Raw genomic sequence first — 21,965 nt, forward strand, 5'->3', positions numbered from 1 at the left:
CAGGGAAGACATGGAGCATGGGGGAGAAGCTTTTACAGCCCTCACTTCAGCCACGTGTAGCTGGGGTACTCCCCAGTGACTTCAGGTGCTGAAGGCTGGTCTTCCTGGGCCAGAATGCCCAGAAGGAAAGGGCTTCCATGAAACTTAGCACTGCCCCATTCTCCTTCCAGGTCTTTTGCTTTCTTCAGGATAGAAAACACCAAGAATATATATATATATGCCTCCTACTGCTGTCTCTCCTCCACACGAAGTCTCACACAGACTGGGAGCAAGAAATACTTCTTTCATTGTTTAGATTCTAAAACAAGATGCCTCTTTACTGCCAGATAAGCTTTACTATCACCAACAATTTGTATAGAAAAGAGAAGTGCATCCAAATGTGTATAAGAAAATTGAAATCTTCATTAGTTAGGACTTTTCTAGGGATCTTGAATTTTGGTGGATGTAATACAGAGTAAGCAGGTAGGGAAGGGAATGGAACGAAGGCTTTGTGTATTGAGAGTTGCACTGAAAGAACCGCAAAGTCAATTCTAAAGCAAAGAGGCTATGAAAGAAATTATGCTAGAAGGATGAAAACAGTTTAGATATGAAAAAAGATCAGGGGAGCTCTTTTTTATAAAACACAGTGTTTCTTACATTAAAAAAGGAAGTGTTAGAGAGATTTTTCTCAGTTCCATCTGCCCCTGTATCATTGAGGAGGTGAGAGCAAGAAAGGGTAGAACCTAACCCTTAATAGGAAAGTGTATGTTGAATGCCATCTGGGAAGCTTCTCTGTGACTGTCATTATGCCATTGTCGAAACTAACCTGAAAGTCAGTTTGGTTGTTCAAAGGTCTCCTTAATCATGTAGTTAGAATATTTCATTTGATAAACATTACCTGGCTTATCATTTCAAAAACTGTTGGAAGAATTTTTGAAATCACTAATCAATAGATCTAATTTCTACAGAACTTTTATTTATTTATTTGCGGGCTGCCCTTGTTAAAAACATGAAGTCTGTTATCACCAACTCGCGGTGATTGTGACAAATGGCTGCAAAAACACAGTTCTTTGTGTAACTGTTAAGCTATGCTTAAACAGGTCCCCTTGACGGGCTCTTGGGAATTTCTGCAGTATAAACTGTATTTAGAAGGAAGGAGAAAGTAAACATTGGGAAGAAAAGGAAAAAAACTGTAGTTCTTTTCTGCCCATTGCTTGTTTTTGAACTGCACACTGCCCTCCATGGCCATTGGGTCTGTGTAATATCATGGTTTCAACCCCTGTTCTCCTTGTTACCTCGGCCTGCCTTCCTGACATATATAAGGTATGCAGTAATACAAATAGAGTATTATTTTAGTGCCTAGTGTGTCTACCAGCGTAGTAGGTACTTTATACACATTACCATGTCTCCTCACAACCACCAAGCACAATAGGTAATATAACATTGTCGTGTAGATGAGGAAGCTAAGGCTGCCGGAGTTGTGGGAATTGCCTGAGGTTACACACCTAGTAAAAATGCAGAGGCTCCTGTTCAGTTGTTCTCTATTTGACTTCTCTGCCGTTGATAACTCCCTCCTTCCTGAATTGTTATATTTCCTTAACTGTCATGACAACACACATCTGTTTTTTCTTCCAGCTTCTGGCCACCTCTCCGTTGTCTCCTTGGTGGAGCCTACTTCATCTCTCCACCCATTAAACTTGGTATTCCTACCTGCTCTTTGACTCTTTTCTCTTGTCACACTGCACACTCTTGCTGAGAGAGAACATCTGTGCTTATAACTTGAATTACTGTCTTTGTGCCACTGAGGCCCAAATCCTTATTTCCATTCCAGATCACTTGTCTGAGAATCACACACATGAATTCATCATCTGTTTGACGTCTCCACTTAAGTGTGCTCCTTAACTTCAGCAAGTCCCGGAGACAAGTTTTCCCTTTGATTTCTTCTGGGCTTCTGTAATTTAGTAAATGGCAATGTTGTCCACCCACTTTCCTGCATCATAAACCTGGTTATCATCCCTGCTCCTCCTAGCTCCTCATATCTTGTATTCCATCTTCAAATTTTACTGATTTTCAAATTAACTCGCCCACCTCCACCCTCGTTTTCATGATCTTCAGTCTCTGATGGCAAGTTTCTTGCGTGAAGTGTTGCTCTCTTATGATGTGTTTTCTATCTAGAGAAACTCGAGAGAGCTTTCTAAATTGGAAATTTGATTATTTTGCCTGACTTTTTATTCTTCAGTTATTCCTTATTACTCTCAGGATTAAATTCAAACTTCTTTCCCCTGCTTAACTCTGTAGTCTCATTTTTTACCGTTGTTTTATGCTAGTTCTTGGAATATTCTCTTGCCTCTGGCCTTAGCACACGTTATTCTTTCTACTGGGAATGCTCTTCTCTCACATTCAAATAGTTAGCTCTTCTTCCCTTCACAAACTTAGTAGCACTCCTTTTTAACAGCCCTCCCTGACGTCACCTGACCTCCGTCCGCCAAGTATGTTACTCTCATGAACTCTTATAACACCATGTGCTTAAGCAGTTTTCATAGCGTTTGTAGCTATAACCATGTCTTCTCTCCAAGACCAACTCTCAGATATACAACTATCTTCTTTTCATTTCCACTTCATTTCATTCCCATGGGCATTTCACATTTAACCTTCCAAAACTAAGCTCTTGATTTTCTTTCTCCAAAACTGGCTGTTTCTCCAGACTTACCCACCTCAGAAGATGGCAACTGTACCATTTCAGTTAGTCAGGCTGAAATCAAAGCTGTCCTAAAAGTTCTGTAATTGTTTCACAGCCCCTATCTAGTCCGTCAGTAAACTCTGTTTCTCTGCCTTCAAAATATATTTGGAATCTGACCACCTCTTGCTACTTATTCGGGTGTCACCCCAATCTGTGCCATCACCACCTTTGCCTAGATGGCTGCAGTAGCCTACTAACATACCAAAAAAAAAAAAAAGATAGAGTATTGGCACTGATGTTAGCTCAGGGACAATCTTTCTCACCAAAAAAAGCATTCTGGGGATGTAATGTAACAAAAAATAGGAACAATAGTAACAGTATGATGATAGTAATACTAGTAAAAATAATAGCACCAATTATCATTTGAGTGCTTACTGAGTGCCAGGAAGTGTTCTGTAAGTCAGCGCTTTCCAGTAGAACTTTCTAGAGTGATGGAAATGTTCTGTGTCTATGCTGCCCAGAAAGGTAGTCACTAGTTACGTGTGGCTATTGAACACTTGAAATGTGACAGTGTGCTGAGGAACTAAATTTTTAATTCTATTTAATTAATTTGGATTTAAATAACCACATGTGGCAAATGGCTACTATATTTGTATTTCAAAGCTCTAAATTCTTTTTTTTTAAAGATTGGCACCTGAGCTAACATCTGTTGCCAGTCTTGTTTTTTTTTCTCCCTTCTTCTTCTCCCCAAAGCCCCCCAGTACATAGCTGTATATTCTAGTTGTAGGTCCTTCTGTTGTGCTATGTGGGCCGCCACCTCAGCATGGCCTGATGAGCAGTACCATGTCCGTGCCCAGGATCTGACCTGTTGAAACCACGGGCCACCAAAGAGGAGTGCACAAACTCAACCACTCAGCCACGGGGCCAACCCCTCAAAGCTCTAACAAGTACATTAATTCATTTGATATTCATGACAACCCTATGACTTGGGGAGTTATACATGAGGAGACCGAGTTTCTGAGAGGTTAGTTAACTTGCCCAAGATTACACAGCTAGTATGAGGTAGACCTGAGATTGGAAGGTTAAATCCCTGGGTAATCTGGTTCCAGGGACTGTGCTGACACCTTCTATATTACACATCCTTCATGTCATTCACAAGAATTGAAGTTCCACAGGCAAAGGGTCAAGGTGACATGTCTGTGTTCTTGCTGCAAGGGAGGCTGAGAAAGTGAATTTCTGGTTCCTATCCCAGTGAGGTATTATTCCTAAGGTAGGAAATTCCCCAGACATGGGAAGGGTGTTCAAAAGATTCTAGACCAGTGAGCTTGGCTGCTCAAACTTTGTATTCTTCCAGGCTTAAGTTTTTGAACAGTTGCAACAACAACAAAATGCTCCCTACTGTCATGTTGCAGCTCTCTCTCATAAAAGTGAAGAACATACTCTCTCTTTGCCCAAAAGGGAGAAAGTTATAACATCTTATCGGTTGCTGTTGCCAAGTCCAGGATATTTGGGCCACACTTACTCCTTTTGTTACTGTGCCATTATGGTATTCTGTAACTAGTGAGCCACGAACTTACTTTTTATAAAATATTAGGAGAAAAGGAAAGAGGGAAATAATAACATAAATATGTATGTGTCAGACCAAGGAAGAAATATCAGTGGATGCTTCAGTCTTAGCTTTTGCTGTTGGTCCTGAACCCATAGTTGGTATTTTTAACTCTCTTTCTCCACCACTCATTCCATGTTCGTTTTGCCCTTTGCCAACTCTCAGTTGATTGTATGTTTTCATCTGACTGTAACACCTAGGCTTTCGTTCCTGGGTATCTGTGTTCTTGATGGTCCCACCTGTATGGAGTTGTTTATGACTTCCATTATCTTTTACCACTAGACATGGCAAAACCAGGTGGTATTCCAGATTCCAAACACACACCTCCCTTTTCTTGTTCTGTGGCAGCAATCCTCTTTACCCTTGATAATCAAGATTCATTGCCCCAACCAGTTCTGTAACCTCACTTTTTATCTATCTGTTCAGTGTCATGAGGAGCTCAAAATTGCTGGGTTGCAATTTAAGCTTCCAAATCAGTGGAGGCATTGTTGAGTCCCCTGGTGAAATCATTCTTCTCTTGGTTACAGAGACTCTTAAACCAGCAGAACTAGAGTTGCAGCCATGGGGGAAAAAATGCAAGTTGGTTATTAGGTGTGATGAGTAGGGGAGGAGAAGATGTGTAACTAGTTCAGCTTTGTCCCTTGGTTCCTAGGCCCATATGTTCTGGCTATCAGAGAAACAATGTCATATATTGTTCGTGGATAATAAGCATCCTGTGGGACATTACTCTAACCTCATGAGGTGTTGTCTCCCAGGTAGCACTGGACTGAATCTTTAGTAGACGAGTTAGCATTCTGAAAGATCATCTTTCTGGATTCTTGGTAAGACCAGTAAGTCTTATTAGCATCAACCCATTGCTGTACTTTTTTCACTGCAAAATCTTGAGTGAGATACCGTAGTGATAAATGAGGCATTTAGTAATTCTGTGGATGACAGAGGGATGGTGGACAGGAAAGACAATTTCAGATTCAGAATAAAGTGTCTTTTCATCCAAGAACTAACAAATGACTGCTAAAGCTTGAGGATATATGCTTGAAATGAAGTATGTTTTCATAAAACTAAGATTAAATATTCATAAGTTAAAATTAATGTTCTTTCTGAGTTGTTACTTAGAGGCACATGCAAAGCAAAATTAAGTTGCAAGGGGGGTTCGATGAGTTGAAACCATCTGTCCTTGACTCAGCATGACCTTGGGCAAGACGCTGAAGTACTGTGAGCTGCCCATTCCTCGCATCTGTAAAGTTGGGATAATGATACTTGTGTCTGTAAGGCTTTGAACCACTCAGATGAAAGGTGCTTGCAAGTGCAAAGTGTTTGTTATTGTTGTTAATAACAGTAATAATCCTCATCTTACCCTCTCCTCGGTATGACCTGTATTTAAATTGAGCAGTCCTTAAAAAGGTTGTCTGATCTGATGTGTTTCCTTCACAGCACTTACCACAGTTGGTGATGGTGTATTTATTTGACTATTTGAATAATACTTGTTTCCTCCCTAGATCCCAAACCCCCTGAGAACAACAGGGACCAGGTTAGTCTGTTTGCTATTTCATCTCCAGTGCCTAGCATAGTGCCTGTGTCTGGTAGGCAGTTGGTAAATATTTATTGAATGGATGAATAAATAATGCATGTTTCTATGAATTCTGCCAAAACAAACAAAATAAGGCAAAAAAACACACACAAAAAGACGCAGAGAGGCAAAATCAGCAGTTTGCCCCACCCACTCCCCAGTGTGTGAGAATCCTAATGCTGTATTCTGTGTAAATAAGTGATTCCTGTTGTTCATAATCTTACAATGGGAATGGCACCATGAGAAATTTGTAGGAGTAATTTTCAAAAGCATAAATGTTTACTAGCAAGTGCACATAGATGGCAGGTTGCTTCGCTCAACTGCCGTCTGTTAGACAATTGTCTCTTCTAACAGGACTGGTCCATTAGAACTAGACCAATAGCACTCACACATGTTTAAGTTTATTCATTTTCAAAATTATTCTGAAAGGCTTGAAGGAGGAAAGATCATTCCACGTCTGGTTGCCTGCTGCTCGATAATGGTGTGTTACAACACCTTGGCAAACTATGAAGTCCATTCGATGTGTCATAATGGTCAACAAGGAAGTATTCTCTCTTAAGTGTTTTGTCAGAAGTCAAACTAAATAATGGCACTAGGAAACTCACTCAACTACAAATAATTGGGTCCAACAGAGTTCAGTGCAGATTGTGCAATTGACAACAGAAACTGGCATGAAATGAAGGGTATAATCTATGCTCGTCATCATTAACGTGTGATATTTTTTTTTTAGCAGGGCAAAGGCAGTACAGTAAACTCTGTAGAAAATATAATGTGTCTCCCTATGTACATGCAATTAGGTTATACTAGTGAAAGCATAATGATTCTTAGCCTGGACATGCCTTTCAATAAAAACTTTACCAAGGTTTTTAGCTACATAAAGGTGGAGACAGTGTTGGCCTATATAAATTTACCCTGTGCATGACCAGTTGGATTGGTGGTGTGTCACAAGTGTGGGCCAACTTCCTTAAATGTCTCAGTGCTTATTGTAATGCCTGGTACCCAAGTGGGACTCAGTAAATATTTTTTGAATGGATGTTCTAGGACCAATTGAGGCAGTTTTCTCTGGATTCCCAGCATGAAAGCACTTTCCATAGGCTTAGATCAAGTTGGCTGTGAATTAGAACTTGGGATATTTAACGTACTGAGCAGAACACAAATCAAATTGCTTATCACTACTGTGTGCTTGTAACAAACTTCTAAAGGCTGTATGATTTCCAAAATGTAAATCACTGGGTATATGTTATTTTGGGAGCCAAACATCTAACAGTGGATGTTTTGGAGAGGGTAAATCCATCGGAGTCTTGGTTGAGTTACAAGAATGACTAATTTTATCCTAGATTCTCACATGATTCAAAAGTGTGTGAATGATTCAGCCCATTAATATCCTTAGCTCCTGTGATTTCCCCTCCCAGTGAAATGATAGCTATAAGGCAATAATGATAATTGGAGGAGGAGACCTTGACTTTGCCCTGTGGCAGTAAAATGACACACTTTGAGTAATTGCTTGTCTATACAATATTGTTTGAAAGAAATGAGGTATATTATCATCATATGCATATTTAAAATTTTATGTTAAAACATGTTGAAAATAATGTGTAGTTTCCTATGGGTAAGGACCGAGTTCTGCCTTTCGGTTTGATTGCCCTCCCCTTGCTGACATAAGAGAAATAGTGCAGTCACAGGCGTGCTGGGTTCCGATTAAATGCAGCTAAACATTCACAGGTGATTTTGAGCTGAAGCTGGGCATTTAGTTGGAGAGTCTGTAGAGCTTTTGGAGATCTGTGTTTCTTCCTATTGCTGCGCCATCTTTTTAAACAACTCATTAATTAAAAGTCTAGATATTTTGGAGTCAGAACTTTGTGCATCTCTCTACTCTTGCTAAATTTCCCAGAGACCCAGTCACTGAGTCCAGTGGACACTTCGCAATCCTTATTTAGCTTGACTTCTCTGCAGCATTTAACAGAAATTGAAATTCCTTCCTAGACTTTTGGGGCACTTTCTTTTGGTTGTCTTCTTAACTCTTGTACATTTTCTTTTTAGACTCATCTAGCTGCCCCATAAGTCTGGTATTCTCTGGAGTTCTGTCCTTGGTCCTCTTTTTTTTCGTTTGTATTTATTCAGTTTCCTTGATAATCTCATTCATTTCTACCGTTTCCATTGAAATCCATCACTGATTGCTCCACATGGGTGTTTCCGTGTCAGTCTGCTGAGCTGCAGACCTGTATATCCAGCCACCCTGAAGATATATGTAACGATAACAGCAACAACAGCTATTCCTTATTGAATATTCTCTAACAGCTCAGTGCTTTAATGCTTTGTTCCGTCTATTACTCTCTGCAACACTGCGAGGTAAATACTGATATTATTTTCTGTGTTCAAGTGAGAAAACTTAGGTTAGATGCATTTCGTTACTTTTCCAAGGTCATTCAGTTAGTAGTAGAGCCTTATTTGTAATCTCAAGTCTAGAGCCCAAGTTTTTAACAGTAAATACTGTGGATTAGCATGTCAGAATGGAATCCTTTACCTTCTCTTTTCTCCCCCACACCCCTCTTTTTCTGTTTTTCTCTGTCCTGCTTGAAAGGACCACATTTCATTCCTAAAGTAGAAGCCTGGAATTTGCACTAGACTCCCAAGTATTGTGGATCACAAAAGGACTTTTTTTTTAATGTCTAAAATATCTCACTTGCGTTGAATAGAGGTTTCATTTTCTTGGCCTTCAAGATGATATATTGTTTGGACTATACGTTGTTTTAAAAGCCAGAAAATGTCTCACAAATTCTCAATTTCTAACTTTTCGCTAAAAACCTGGGCTTGCTCTCTCGTGTGGCAGCAGTCATCTGGAGCTGTGTGGCAGCTTCCTCTCACCTGGGGCTTGTACCCTGTGTCGACACAGTCCTCACCACTTCCTGTTGTCCTACACTTATTGGGGGTTTCCTCAGATCCTTGCTTGTCCAGCCCTGTCGGCATTTATGACACCTGCTAAAGACTATTGTTGTGCTTTCTCAGCGGGTCAAGATCGTCTTCTCACTCTAGTTTTTGCCTTGGTGCTTGAATGATTTTCTCAAGTCAGATCTTTCACTTCCTTTCCCTTAGTGTTTTTGATTTCTTTTTCTCCAATGGCTCCTTCTTCTCAGTCCACAAACATGTTCAAGTCTCAAACATGCTAAAGTTGGAAGGAAAAAAATGAAATAAGTCTTCACAGTGCTGAAGTGGGTGTTCCTGATTCCTAATTAAGAGGGGAGAGAAATCTAAGGCCTAGAAGGATTGTCCCAAGAGCCACAATTCAGGGTGGACTCGGTTCTACCTGATCCCGAGGTCCCTGTTCTTTCTCCTCCATCATGTCAACTTCACTTCAAGCTACTATTATACTCTGTGCAAATAAACAAGTCCCTTTAGTTCTCTCTTTCCCATGCTCTACTTCCCATCTCTCTCTTCATCCTTTTCCACTAGGCTTTATTCACTCACTCACACAGAATTCCTTTAGTTTCTTTTCTCATCTCAGTGCAGTATAATTTGGCCTCCCTGTAATTTGCTCATTCATCAAGATCATTCGAGCACCAACTATGCAACAGGCAGTGCACTGGACACCAGTGAAACCATCCTTGCCTGCGAGAAGCTTCACAGGCTAGCAGGTTGAGACAGATAAATAGTCCCAGTGCAGTGTACTAAGTGCCTAGTAATTCAATCCAGTGGTCTCTTTTTAGCCCTCATCTTGCTTGAACTCTCTTGCATCACTTTTCCCAAGGGACAAGCATCTCTTAAGGACATTTTCTCTTTTCTTCTGTAGCATTCTTCCCTCCTGGTTTTCTTTATTCTTTCTAGAGTTACTTATACATCTCTCTTCTTTTTCTTCCTTTGCTGTCATTTTAATGTCTTTCCAGCTGCTTATTAGATCTGTCCACTTAGATGTTATACAGACATTCAGAATTGCCCTCTTCTTTCCTCAAGGAAATGTAATTTAACTAATTGCCCATGTTAAATATAAAGTATTCAGAGTCACTCCCAATCCCTTGTCTTCCTCTCACAAAAAGACTTGGCCAATCTCCTTCAAAAACAGTGTTACAATTTGACCATGTTGCCAGCCTCTCTGCCGTTGGTTAACATACAGCAAGAGCTTCCTTCTCCCTTCCTGTTTATAGTGCATTCTCTATGTTCTCGTGCTATTATTACTTTACTCCTTAAAATCTTTCAGTGTCATTCTTGCTGCCTGTCATGTCAGGTTTCACTTCCGTAGCCTGGCTCCCAATGCTCTTCACCATCTGTTCCTGATCAGCTTTTCTCGTTTAGCTTCAGTGCCTGGCACATAGAGGGCACTCACTGAAAACTGGATGGGTAAGTGGGTGGTACATTAAAACCTGACTTTTTGTCTCCCAAGGGCAGTATTAAATTCCCATTATGTAAGTTTGGTGTCTGCTAAGTTTACTTCTCAGGAGTTTCTATCATTTTTAAATTATAATGATGTAAGGGGCTGGCCCAGTGGCACAGCAGTTAAGTTTGCATGTTCCGCTTCGACAGCCCCAGGTTCGCCAATTCGGCTCTCGGGTGCGGACATGGCACCGCTTGGCAAGCCATGCTGTGGTAGGTGTCCCACATATAAAGTAGAGGAAGCTGGGCATGGATATTAGCTCAGGGTCAGTCTTCCTCAGCAAAAAAAGAGGAAGATTGGCAGCAGATGTTAGCTCAGGGCTAATCTTCCTCAAAAAAAAAAAAAATTCATTAACCCAGTGTATATGCTGAACTGTATTCTTCCCAAATTCATATGTTGAAGTCCTAATCCCAGTACCTCAGAGTGTAACTATCTTTGGAGATAGGGTTTTTAAAGTGGTTATTAAGTTAAAGTGAAGTAATTGGGATGAGCCCTAATTTATGACGACTCGTATCCTTATAAGAGGAAGTTTGGACATAGACACATACAAAAGGAAGACCATGTGAAGACATAGGGAGGAGATGGCCGCCTACAAGCCAAAGAGAGAGGCCTGAGAAGAAATCAACCCTGCTATCACCTTGGTCTCAGTTCTAGCCTCTGGAGCTGTGAGAAAATAAGTTTCTGTTGTTTAAGCCACCTAATGTGTGATACTTTGGTGACAGCCCTAGCAAACTAATACAGCCAGTGTCTTTTAATTCACTGAGGCTTTCAGTCCTGTGTCCAGGGACTTTATCCTTAGGAAAGGGGTGGACTAAGGATCTAACAGATCTCTCTTCCCATCTTAAATTTCTTTGAGGTGTTTTAAACTTGTCCTAGGAAAAGAGGGCCATCCTTACCTTTTTCAGACTAGATAACACTTAGCATTGGCTACTCAAAGAATGGCTCTTTTTCCTTCCCCTTTTGGGATTATGTATCTATTTCTCTTGGAGATACAAACAAAGCAAGAAACCATTAAAAATGTAGTTAATCCCAGTTTATTGCATCGATTTAAACAGACAATGAATTTAATATTTTCCAGGCTCTCGTTTTGATAGCTAGAGTACAATAAGTTCTCCTTGCACTGGTTAGCTGTGCCAACTGCAGCATCAAATTTCCAGGGAAGATTTTTGCTGCAGTGACTTTATGTGTTTTACAGCAGTTCTCTTGAGATTCTGGCTGTGGGAGGAAAAAGTAACTTTGGATCACTAAATTTAGTTTATTCAGGTTTTACTAGCCACAGTTCAGGTTGCCATGTTGTCAACCTCAAAATGCCTACCCAGCCCCCCGCCCTCTCTCCAGCTCCTCCCAGTGGACGTACTGGAGCTAGGGAAATTAATTATGTTGAGTGGGCATCTACTCTGAACTTTGTGTGCTATGATCTTGAACTTGTTTTATCTTGTTCTATCCAGTATGGCGGTAGAGGGTATCTAGTCACCGTGGGTAATAGCTCTTATTCGTGAGACATAAAGCATTATTAAATTTCCTTTCTACCTTCTCTTTTCCAAACTGAGCTTTATTGGTTCTTTAGCCTTGTTGGACTTATTTTAAATTTTAATTACATGTAAGACTTGTCATTAAAGCCTCTCCGTGTTTTTCACAACTCTCTTTGATGGTGGATCCCGCACTGGTTGTGTATCATCAATACAACGAGAAGACAGTCAGTTCTTACGCTCTGTACTATAAATATATATTTAGGCATTTTAGTTTCATGCTTAATTTTCACTTTTGATTTAGCCGATAAAAACTTACAGCAAAAGAAGATTATATATAATTCTTTTCTCCATGACAAAGAGTATTCAAAGCAGATAAATTACAGATAACCTTTCGCCTTCATGTGCATTGATATTTAGATTCAGGGAGATCAGAAATAAATCCCACTAACTAGAACCAAAACCAAGAATTTTCTTTATTTATCTTGTAGTCTTAGCATTTCCTCTAACTAACAGGATGATAGTAGATAAGTCATTTAACTTCTTTCTATATCATTGTATTTATTTATGAAACCAAGGAAGGTAGAGGTCAAGATTTGATGATCTCTAAGTTGTCTTCCCACTCAGAAAATGTTCTGTGTTCACTACTCCTACGAATAAGAGTAGGTAAATGATGGGTTTTAGTGGGTGAGTGTGTTTGAAACTAATAAGATTAATTGATTTGAAACACGTATATTGAGTACTGCCTACTATGTGCTGGGTGCTGGCCACACAGCGATAAATCAAACATCTTTCAACAAGTTTACATTTTATTAGAGGAAAGAGACATATAAAAATAAGTGCAGTTGAATATTACTGGGGCTGTGGTGGAAATCTAAGGTGTATTGGGGCACAAGGGAGAGGTTGGTGAATTTTGTTTGGTGGCAGGAACGTCAGGAAAAGACCGTTGATTCAAGGGGCCAATTATGAAGCAGAAGAGCAACTGCAGTGAAGTGGAGGCACCAGAGCTTGACGGTGGTGGCTAAGGAAGTATAAACAGTGGAGACAGCTTATGTTTTTCGGAGGAGCTGGCCTATAAAGAGAAAATAACTGAGGGGAGAGGGCAAGGATCATAAGAAGTTGTTTGTATTAAAATATGGGAGTAAAGAGCAATTTAAAGGTTTTGGGAGGAAAGAGCGTGAAGAAAGGGAAGGTTTATTCTGAAGGAGATCAAGATGGAATTAAGAAAAACTTAAAAATAAGGTTGAGGGGCTGGCCCTGTGGCCTAGTGGTTAAGTTTGGCAATCTCTTCTTCAGCAGCCTGGGTTCAGATCCCGGGTGCAGACTACACCACTCGTTGGCGGCCATGCTATAGCAGCGACCTACATACAAAATAGAGGACTATTGGCACAGATGTTACCTCAGGGCGAATCTTCCTCAGAAAAAAATAAATAAATAAGGTTGAGGATGGGTTGAGAGGGACAAATAGTAGGTAGATATGTGAGAAAGCAAACAGGAAAGTGTTAATTGTGGCACCTAGGAGGTAGACGAATGGTAAAATACAATTCTTTCAACTTTTTTGCATATTTGAAAATTTTATAATAAAATATTGGGAGGGGAAAAAAAGGATATAGATTTAGAGTTGCCTTATTCCTTATTGTGGCAGCAGATGGTGAAAGTTCAAGGTTGAAGTCTCAACTTTGGTGACGTAGGAGCCAACCTCACCTGCTGGGGCAGAGGGCCAGAGAAGAGGAGTGTTAAGAGAATGAAGGATGGAATAACCAAACGGGGAGTAGGAGAGGCCACTGAGCAGGCCTGGGAAAAGGAAGACGCCATGATGCTCAGGTTCCGGGCAAGTTGGAGGACACAGTTGCACTGATGTAAGATTTTCTCCCAAGTTGTTGTCAAAAAGACAGCAAGTTAGCAGGGTATTGAAGGGATGGTTTAAGAAAGCGAAGAGTAAACGGGATGGCTGATTCCTTCCACTGTTGACCAGCAGTCCTAACCTCTCTGGTTCTCTGTTGGTGGGGGGAGTCTGTTTTCTACCTCATTATAGTATTTTTGTTTGGATGAAATGAGATAAAAATAACGTTTCGAAACTGTGTTATTGTTAACGTTTAACTAAGATAATGTTATTGTCTTCCTCAGGTAAAAGAAGAACGTCCAGAAAAAATACCAGATCTAAAATTGTTAGTGCAGAAGAAATTTTTGGCTCTACAGGATAAGAATTCTGATGCAGACTTTCAAAATAATGAAAAATTTGTACAATTTAAACAACAGCTGAGAGAACTGAAGAAGCAATGTAAGTCAGCATGCTTTGCTTTCGTCTGGCTTTTTGAAATTACGGAACTGACTTGATGAACGGTCCCAGGAAACTGATTTTATAAAGTTTGCTTATCTGCTTGGCTTGATCCTCTTTCTAAACTGCTTCTTATTCTTGTTGCAATTCTGTATTTTGTCTAACTTTTGGTTCAAATCAGCCTGTCCATTTCTGAAAGCCAACAGTTTCCACAAAGTGCTAAGAAAATTCCCCAGCAGCTGGAGACAGTTACAGGGTATCTTCCCACCGTTGGCGGGGGGTGGGGGTGGGGAGGTTGGGAAAATAAAACTGAAAATTATTTTATTAAAATAACAGTGGTGGTTTTCAAATTTTAAACTGCTGTGCCAAGCTTTAAAATAACTATACTTTGATTCTAGTTTTGCTGCTTTGGGGTAGTGGTATGAGTGTTTTCTCAGACTATTTTTTTCTTCTCAAATAGAGACCAAATCCTCTTGATCGCTTCTGTCTTTGTGCTAGTATAAATTCCATGTGATTTTTAAATTTGTTGCCTTCCTCATAAACTTTATTATACTCAGGATTTTTAATGAACATAATTTTGGTTTAAAAAAGAGTGGGAAAAATTATTTATTACACAAAAAAATTTTTGTAGACAGTGTTTGACAGAAGTATATCTTTTCTACACAGTGAATACATATGTCCTTTCTTTTCCTCTTATTCCATGTAATCCACGTAATAATTACATATAATTTGTTTTTACATTAGCATCACTTGTTCTTTCTTTTAGGCTTGAGGCTCTTTTAGTCCTTAAAGAATTGAATAGTGAAGCAAACAACTTTTTTTTTTTAACTTTAGTTTCGTATCACCTTCATTTGTATACACATGGAACAGGAATGTCATATGATATGAGATATAAATTTACTTCATGTCCCTATTTGTACTTAATGTAGGGATTCATATTTTGAAATAGGCTTTCTTTTAAATATAAGCACTTTCTTTAAATTGATGCTGAGATCTCAAAAAATGACTGAGGAAGCTGCTTTACTTTTGTCTATCTTACAAATAACTTAGGTTTCACAATTTGGAATGTTTTGCAATCATGATGGGACTCTTGCTTTTACTTGGATTTAAACAGTAAGCATTTTTCCCACATTTTAAGTCTATTCTTTATTCTTCATTGAACATCACAGCTACCAAAATCTTTCTAATATAATTTGCAGTGTTCTCCCAGATGGGTAATAATTCGCAAAACAAGTAATAATTTGGTGGTGACTTTTTAATCTTAAAGATGCCAGTAAATTTCAATTTGGGTGTTGGTCAAAATAGCCAAGTAGGGGCCAAGCCTGGTGGCGCCGTGGTTAAGTTTGCACGTTCCACTTTGGTGGCTCGGGGTTTGCCGGTTTGGTTCCCAGTGTGGACCTATGTACCACTTGACAGGCCATGCTGTGGCAGGTGTCCCACATATAAAGTAGAGGAAGATGGGCGTGGATTTTAAGCTCAGGGCCAGTCTTCCTCAGCAAAAAAGAGGATTGGCGGCAGATGTTAGTTCAGGGCTAATCTTCCTCAAAAAGAAAAAAGAAGAAAGAAAAAGAAAAAAATAGCCAAATGTATTTTACTACTTGAAGTCATTAATGACAAATTATAGCAGATTTAGCATCTGATCATAATTCCTGATTTTTTAACGTATTTTATAATACAGATTGAAGGAAAAGTATCCAAAAATACAAATTTCTTCCTCCTTCATTATTGTTTACAAAGTTACTATTTCATAAGAGAAAACTGTAAAGATTTTTAGAAACATATACTCATGGGGAAACAGTTTCTAAATAAGAATATACAATTCAGCAAAATGATAAACGTTGGAATCATGGTTGTTGTTTCTTTAATTCTAAAATGAGGGAGAAAAAAATTTCTCCAGGGCAGCAGTACACATTATTTGGATAGACAGTTAAACCTGATGACAAAGTAAATTTATATTGAAAGAAATGCTTCCTTATATGTTTTCTCTGTATGTGGTAACACTGAAATTAAGACAGCTTTCCCTTTGTTTCTCCTAAAAAATATTCTTTTAAAAAGTTTTTAAATCTCAAATGACAGAACAAGAAAAATATTAATACTCTCTTAAAATGCTCTGTAAGATGTGTATACCTTACTTGCAGAATGTGATTTTTAATGCATTGTTATGAGCACTGTCAATTAAACTTTATTTCTTTAGATTTAATGCTGCTGTGAGGATGCTGATTAGTATTGTGCTGTCACAATTTTATGGAGCCAAGTTAAAGGAACTATGATTTTTAAAGGAGCCAGTGAATCTTTTTGTTTTGAGATATGTTCTGAAGGCAAGAAATTGCAATAATAATTTTTTTTTAAAGATTGGAAAATACAAGCCAGGGAGAGAGACTTGTTTCAAGCTACCTTTTTTGGCAAAGTAAAAGCTTAACTGTTTTTATGGTCTGCACATATCTGAAGGGTTCTTTCATGAAAATAACCACCACGTTCTTACCTACTTATTATACAAGAACATAAATTGCATGGGATTAAATTTTACCAAATTAGGATCTAATCAAAGAAATACCAGGAAGCTCTTAGGTGGGGAAAAGTCAAGAGGGAGACTGAAATCAGGTGGTCTGTGGGGGGTCAACCTGAGGTTGTGCCCGCCGTGCTGCCCAGGCGGGAGTCAGTTAGCCCGGCTGTAGCTCAGCAGCCTGTCCCACACTGTCTGGTCTCGGGCTCCCTTACATTCTTAATGTACCGAGCCCCTAGAGAGCTTTCGTTTACAGGGGTTATAGCTATGGACGTTTAGCATATTAAAAATCAAAACTGAGGAATTTAAAAAATATTAATCCATTTTAAAAATCAATAATAAACCCATTACATTTATCATAAAGAGGATTACAGAATATAACTGTATATTTCCCAAACATAAAGAAAAATTAGTAAGAAAAGTGGCGTTGTTTTACATTTTTACAAATCTCCTATTTCTGGCTCAATAGAAGGCAGCTGGATCTTCATACTTGCTTCTGCATTCATTCTGTTGTGGTACATTGTTTTCGGTTGAAGCAGGCAAAGAAAATCTGGCCTCACACATAGGTAGTTGGACTTACTGAAAGGATCCTGCAGACCACCCGAAGTTCTCACTGAGAACCCCAGATCTAAGCGAGAGGTCAGTAAACTATGGCCCTTGGGCCAAATCCAGCCTGCCTCCTGCAAGTTAAGAATGGTTTTTCACATGCTTTAATTTACATTTTTTGTTTGCTGGGGACAAAACAAGAGAAGAAGAATGTTTTGTGAAATGAAAGTTACATAAAATTCAGATTTCGTTGTCCATAAATAAAGTTTTATTGGAATATAGACACTCTCATTCATTTACCTACTGTCTGTGGGTGTATACCCTATAATGGCAGAGTTGAGTAGTTGCATGAGAGACCATCTGGCCCACAAAGCTTGTAGTATTTACTGTCTGGCTCTTTACAGAAAAAGTTTACTGACCCCTGATCTAAACCGTAATTAGAAACAAGGGCAAGTTTTTTGTCTTTTGTTTTTTAACTTTAGATTTTTCCATGAACACCCATACTTTTGTCTCGGGTACGTTCAGAACACTTTGCCTACCGTATATGAATCCTTGCAGTTCGTGCTCTGAGATAAATAAAAGACAGAGTCTCAGTACTTAGAAAAGACAATATATACAAACATGAAATAGTGTGTGAAGCATTAATAACAAATAGCAAATCAAAGGCAGAGAAAAATGTCAGAAATGTTATACGTTGTGGGACCTAAATGAAGAGAATCAAAATAGGAATGCAGATTTTATCTGTGTGGCTAGTATGGGCAGTCGATTGATAGGAGCTGCCTGGGGCTGGATTCAGGCCCAGCAGGAAAGACTGTGCTGCAGGATTATGGTGAGAAAGAATAGGGGCAGGACAGATATCTGGTATTTACATCCCTAGGAGACAGACGTAACAGCCACACAATATTCATTTAAAGATAGGATCACTCTAAAAGTGACATACTCTAGTTGCACACAATAATTTTTTTTGGTAGTTATTTTTGCCTCATGGATATTACCAGATATTAGATCCAACTTCTTTGGACAAAACATTTTATCCCCAGGTACCTAGTGTCCTTCCTGTATATTAAAGATACTGTGTCTGCCCCAGCTTGCCAGGATTATTACCAAGATTAAATGAGATAGTGGATCTTTGCAAACTCTGAAAGCTTACTTTAGATTTAAGTTATTTTTGAGAAAGAGCTAGTACAGCATAGTGGAAAGAAAGCCAGAAGACCTGGGTTTGAGTCGCTTACTTTGTAGCCTGTCTCCGTGCTGACCCTACTGAGCTCCCTCCTGTGCCCCATTTTTCTTAGTTCAGACTCTTGGAGTCGTACAAACCAAGATTGGTTGAAGAGAATTTTTACACTTGGTGGTGGTGGTGATAACTGAATTAGGGAACAATTTCACAGAAAAGAATTCTGTTTCCCTAAATGGTAATCATCATCTTCTTACTAATTCAAGTTGTAAAACCAACAGTATGGTTTGGTTTAAGGCAGACATAACCAGACTTTCTTGGATGAAATTATTTTAATTTATCTAAACAATATGTTCAGGTAATTTTCCTTCTTCCTCACCTCTTTTACATAAACTGTCTCCACTATTACAACTCATGGTCTCCTGCAGTTTTAATATCAAGAGAACTTAATTAGAGTGTGCAGATACCTCTGTATGGACATTTTCTCAAGCCATCGAGCAATCTTTCTTTCATCCTTTATTCATTTGTTTATTATAAAATTAGTAGGCATCAGAAGTTTTAGTGTAGGTCAGCAAGGCGGAAGTTGAGGGCATTAGGCAATGATTGATACTACTTAGAAATTTTCAAAATATAAGGGCTTCACTGTGACCAAAAGTGGAATTGACTATGAATCTGAGATCTTTAATATTAAAATAATCTAATATGAAATGTAATTTTGTTGGTACATTTAAATGCTCAGATTAAGGGAGAGCATGTCTTTTTTTTTAATGAAAATTTGCTAATCCAAAGATGTTTACAAATTTAACAGTATATTGAGGTCATATATGAGATATAAAGAACATAAAATATGGAGATATTTGAATCCAATTTCAGTGACAATGACTTTTGTATTATATATACAGACATAGAATTTACACTGTAATTAGAAGAACGTACACTGTAATCTTGTAATTATATGGAGTCACAGATTAACTGTGTAACTTCATTTAAGCATGCTCAATCTAGATCTCAAAAATGATAAAACGGGGAGTGGTGTTCTGCTCCACGAAAGGATTCACTCAAGGATGCTGTTAAATAGGGATTTCCTCAGGAACATTAGAATGCCTTCACTTTACTGTTCCTAGTGGCTTGCCCTCAAAACCGCAGTGTAGCTCCATGAGGGGAAGGCCTCTTATGTTTTCCTTACTGCTGTAGTCCTTGAACTGCAGCGTGAGGCCCAGGCACATAGTACTATAGTACAGGTCCTCGATCGTCATGAAACTCTGCAGGATAACCGTCATGTACTTAAGAGCTTATGTCCTATTGAAAGGAGACACCCACCACCTGTGCCAGTGTGTTATGAGTGAGTGTGGACCCACTGTTGCCTGATCTTCAGGTTCTTTTGGAAAACCCAGATATCTTGCTGATTATTTTTTAGTTACTAGATTTTTAAAACACAATGCAAACAAAGCTATCAGTTTGTGAACTTTGATTTTACCCTCTCATAATATCATTTTTCAGTGCCTTGTTAGGCACTTAACAAGGGATATCAGCATTAATGTGCCCAGTTAACAGTAGGTTGTGATTTCTTCAGGAGAGGAATGGTTTTGTTTTCAAGATACTCCAAACTCAGGCCAGAATGTGCATTTCGCATCATTTGAGAATGTATGGTGGAAACCTAGTGGGTTCTATTGAAAAGCAGATGGAGATTTTGTGGTGAGGGGCCAGGTATGGGAGCCCCTAACCCACATGCAGGTTAACAGTGGGATTATAGAGAAGATAACACCTTTGGAGATTGGGAAGGCATGTGTGAGTTTTGAAACCTGGAAGAAAACGAATGAGGAAGAAACAAAGGTGATGCTAGGAGGGAAAATGTTTGACCGTGCTTAGAAATACACTGAGTACATTCAAACTGGGTGAAGGGTTGACCAACCTGACTTAATCCTGATACTCTTCAGCCTGTAAATCTTTGTCATAGTGATAACTGTCTATCCCAACAATGTGTGTTGCTGACCTGTGATTAACCAAAGCCCAAGACCCTTGAAGGCAGAATAATTTCTTATTCATCTCTATATTCCTTTTGTTCCTCACATAATCAGAGTTCAGTTAATGTTGATAAAACAGATTAGTCAACTAGAAAAAGAATATCAGAATCTAGTGAAGGGGATCTGATGATAAAACTTCTTTTCCCTTCAGCAATATATCATCAGTAAAGAAGAGAGTGAGAAAAAGAAGAAAATTAGCATTTACAAGGTTAACAATTCATAGTGGCTTTGAAAATCCTTTAAATTGCTCAAAAAAGTCAGTATACGTGATTTTGTGTATATAACCCTTTATAGTGATATATTAGTGCAAATGTGTGGTGTGTATGGTAAAATACACTTTTTAATACCATAGTAGCATTGTATTCAGGAATTAAGTGAGGATAGCTCACTTTGTGTGACTGCTTAGAACATTTAAGCAAATTTATAAAAATTTAGGTTTGCTGGCTCTTCTACAGACAGTTTTAGCATCTCTGTGGCCCTCAGTTGATCTTCATTTTTTCCTTGATAGTGTTGATGAAGCCATCACTGTTCACTTGATGGATGACCTATAATTGTTGGAAAATGCTAAAATCATAAGTTTCATAACAGAGATTGACTTTTTCAGGCTGAATTACATCCTTGGCCTGAGGACTTATGTTCTCATTGAGTGAAATTTTTCTCCTATGCAAATTTTTTATTCTTTATGTTTTTGCCCCTCTCCTTCTTTCTCTTCTCTGAGTCAGTTAGCTGTCTGATTCTTTTCTGTGTCCCTTTCCTCCCTTCTTTCTTTGTGTTTCCCACCCCATACAGTGTCTTTCCCATAGGTCGTTACTTACATCAGGGAAGCTAAATGGTACCATTCCGTCTTAACGATGAAGTAGCTTCAGAGAGCTTAGGTGATATGCCCAAGGTTGCAAAGCTGGTAAACAGTGGAACCAGAAGAGAGGAGATGCCAGGGGTAGAGAAAGAGCATTAGGAGGGGTGTAACTATCCTCCCTCTTTTGTTTCACACAGTTGTTACTTTCCAGGAATTTGTACATTATAAAGCAGATTTGGGGTACCAAATAAATAATTAAATGAGTGAAGAAAAAAAGATTAATTCAAATTACATTGATTCTATCATGGTAAAATTTTAGTCAAAGCATTAAGCTATCAAGGAACTCTTTGGTAGTGAAAAAGTAGCTTTTCTAATGCCCTTTATAATGACCAATAAAATGCCCATGTGTTCTGCCTTTAACTTAGGTTTGCCCTAGTCCTTTTGGGAAATAGTAATAATAAAATAGCCAGGCTTTGGATAATCCCTAGTACATATGGTACTTAATGAACACCTGCAGGCATTGTTTGTCTGCGTGCCTACCTGTGCACGGGGTATGGTACTTGCATACTCTATATACATTATTTGTTTTTCACAACTCTTCAAGATAACTATGCTTATTTTATAGGTGAGAAAATATGCAAAGAGAGGTAATATAATGTCCCTAAGATCACAAGTGCTGAAATTCAAAGCCAGGTTTGGGTGACACCAAAGCTCATGTTCTTTCCCCTATATATGTATCTTTCAACTTTTGAAAACGCTGCGCCGTGTAGTTTTCTTCTCTCTCAGTTCATACATTTTATTCATTTGTTGAGAAATTGATTTGTCATGGCACTCGTAAGTAGTGAACAATTTGATCTGCATTGATTTACTCTGATGACACTGGCAGAATCTGCTTTCCCTAGCTGAGAGAGAAATCTCTTGCTTGAGCCCTTCCACTTAGAGATCAGGGAGTAGGAATCATATCACACGTTATATAG

General features: G+C 38.8%; 1 protein-coding gene across 5 annotated transcripts in view; it reads left to right on the plus strand.

The window, feature by feature from the left end:
* The window catches only part of NSMCE2 (NSE2 (MMS21) homolog, SMC5-SMC6 complex SUMO ligase), a 226,571-nt gene that overhangs the window by 64,552 nt on the left and 140,054 nt on the right, over positions 1–21,965 (plus strand). For all 5 annotated transcript variants that reach the window (XM_008527514.2, XM_008527511.2, XM_070632040.1 and 2 more), the window contains one exon: positions 13,795–13,948. In XM_008527514.2, the coding sequence (XP_008525736.1) occupies positions 13,795–13,948 (154 nt within the window). The remainder of the gene's footprint in view (positions 1–13,794; positions 13,949–21,965) is intronic.

This window comes from Equus przewalskii, chromosome 8, assembly GCF_037783145.1.
Source record: "Equus przewalskii isolate Varuska chromosome 8, EquPr2, whole genome shotgun sequence".
Lineage (NCBI taxonomy): Eukaryota > Metazoa > Chordata > Mammalia > Perissodactyla > Equidae > Equus > Equus przewalskii.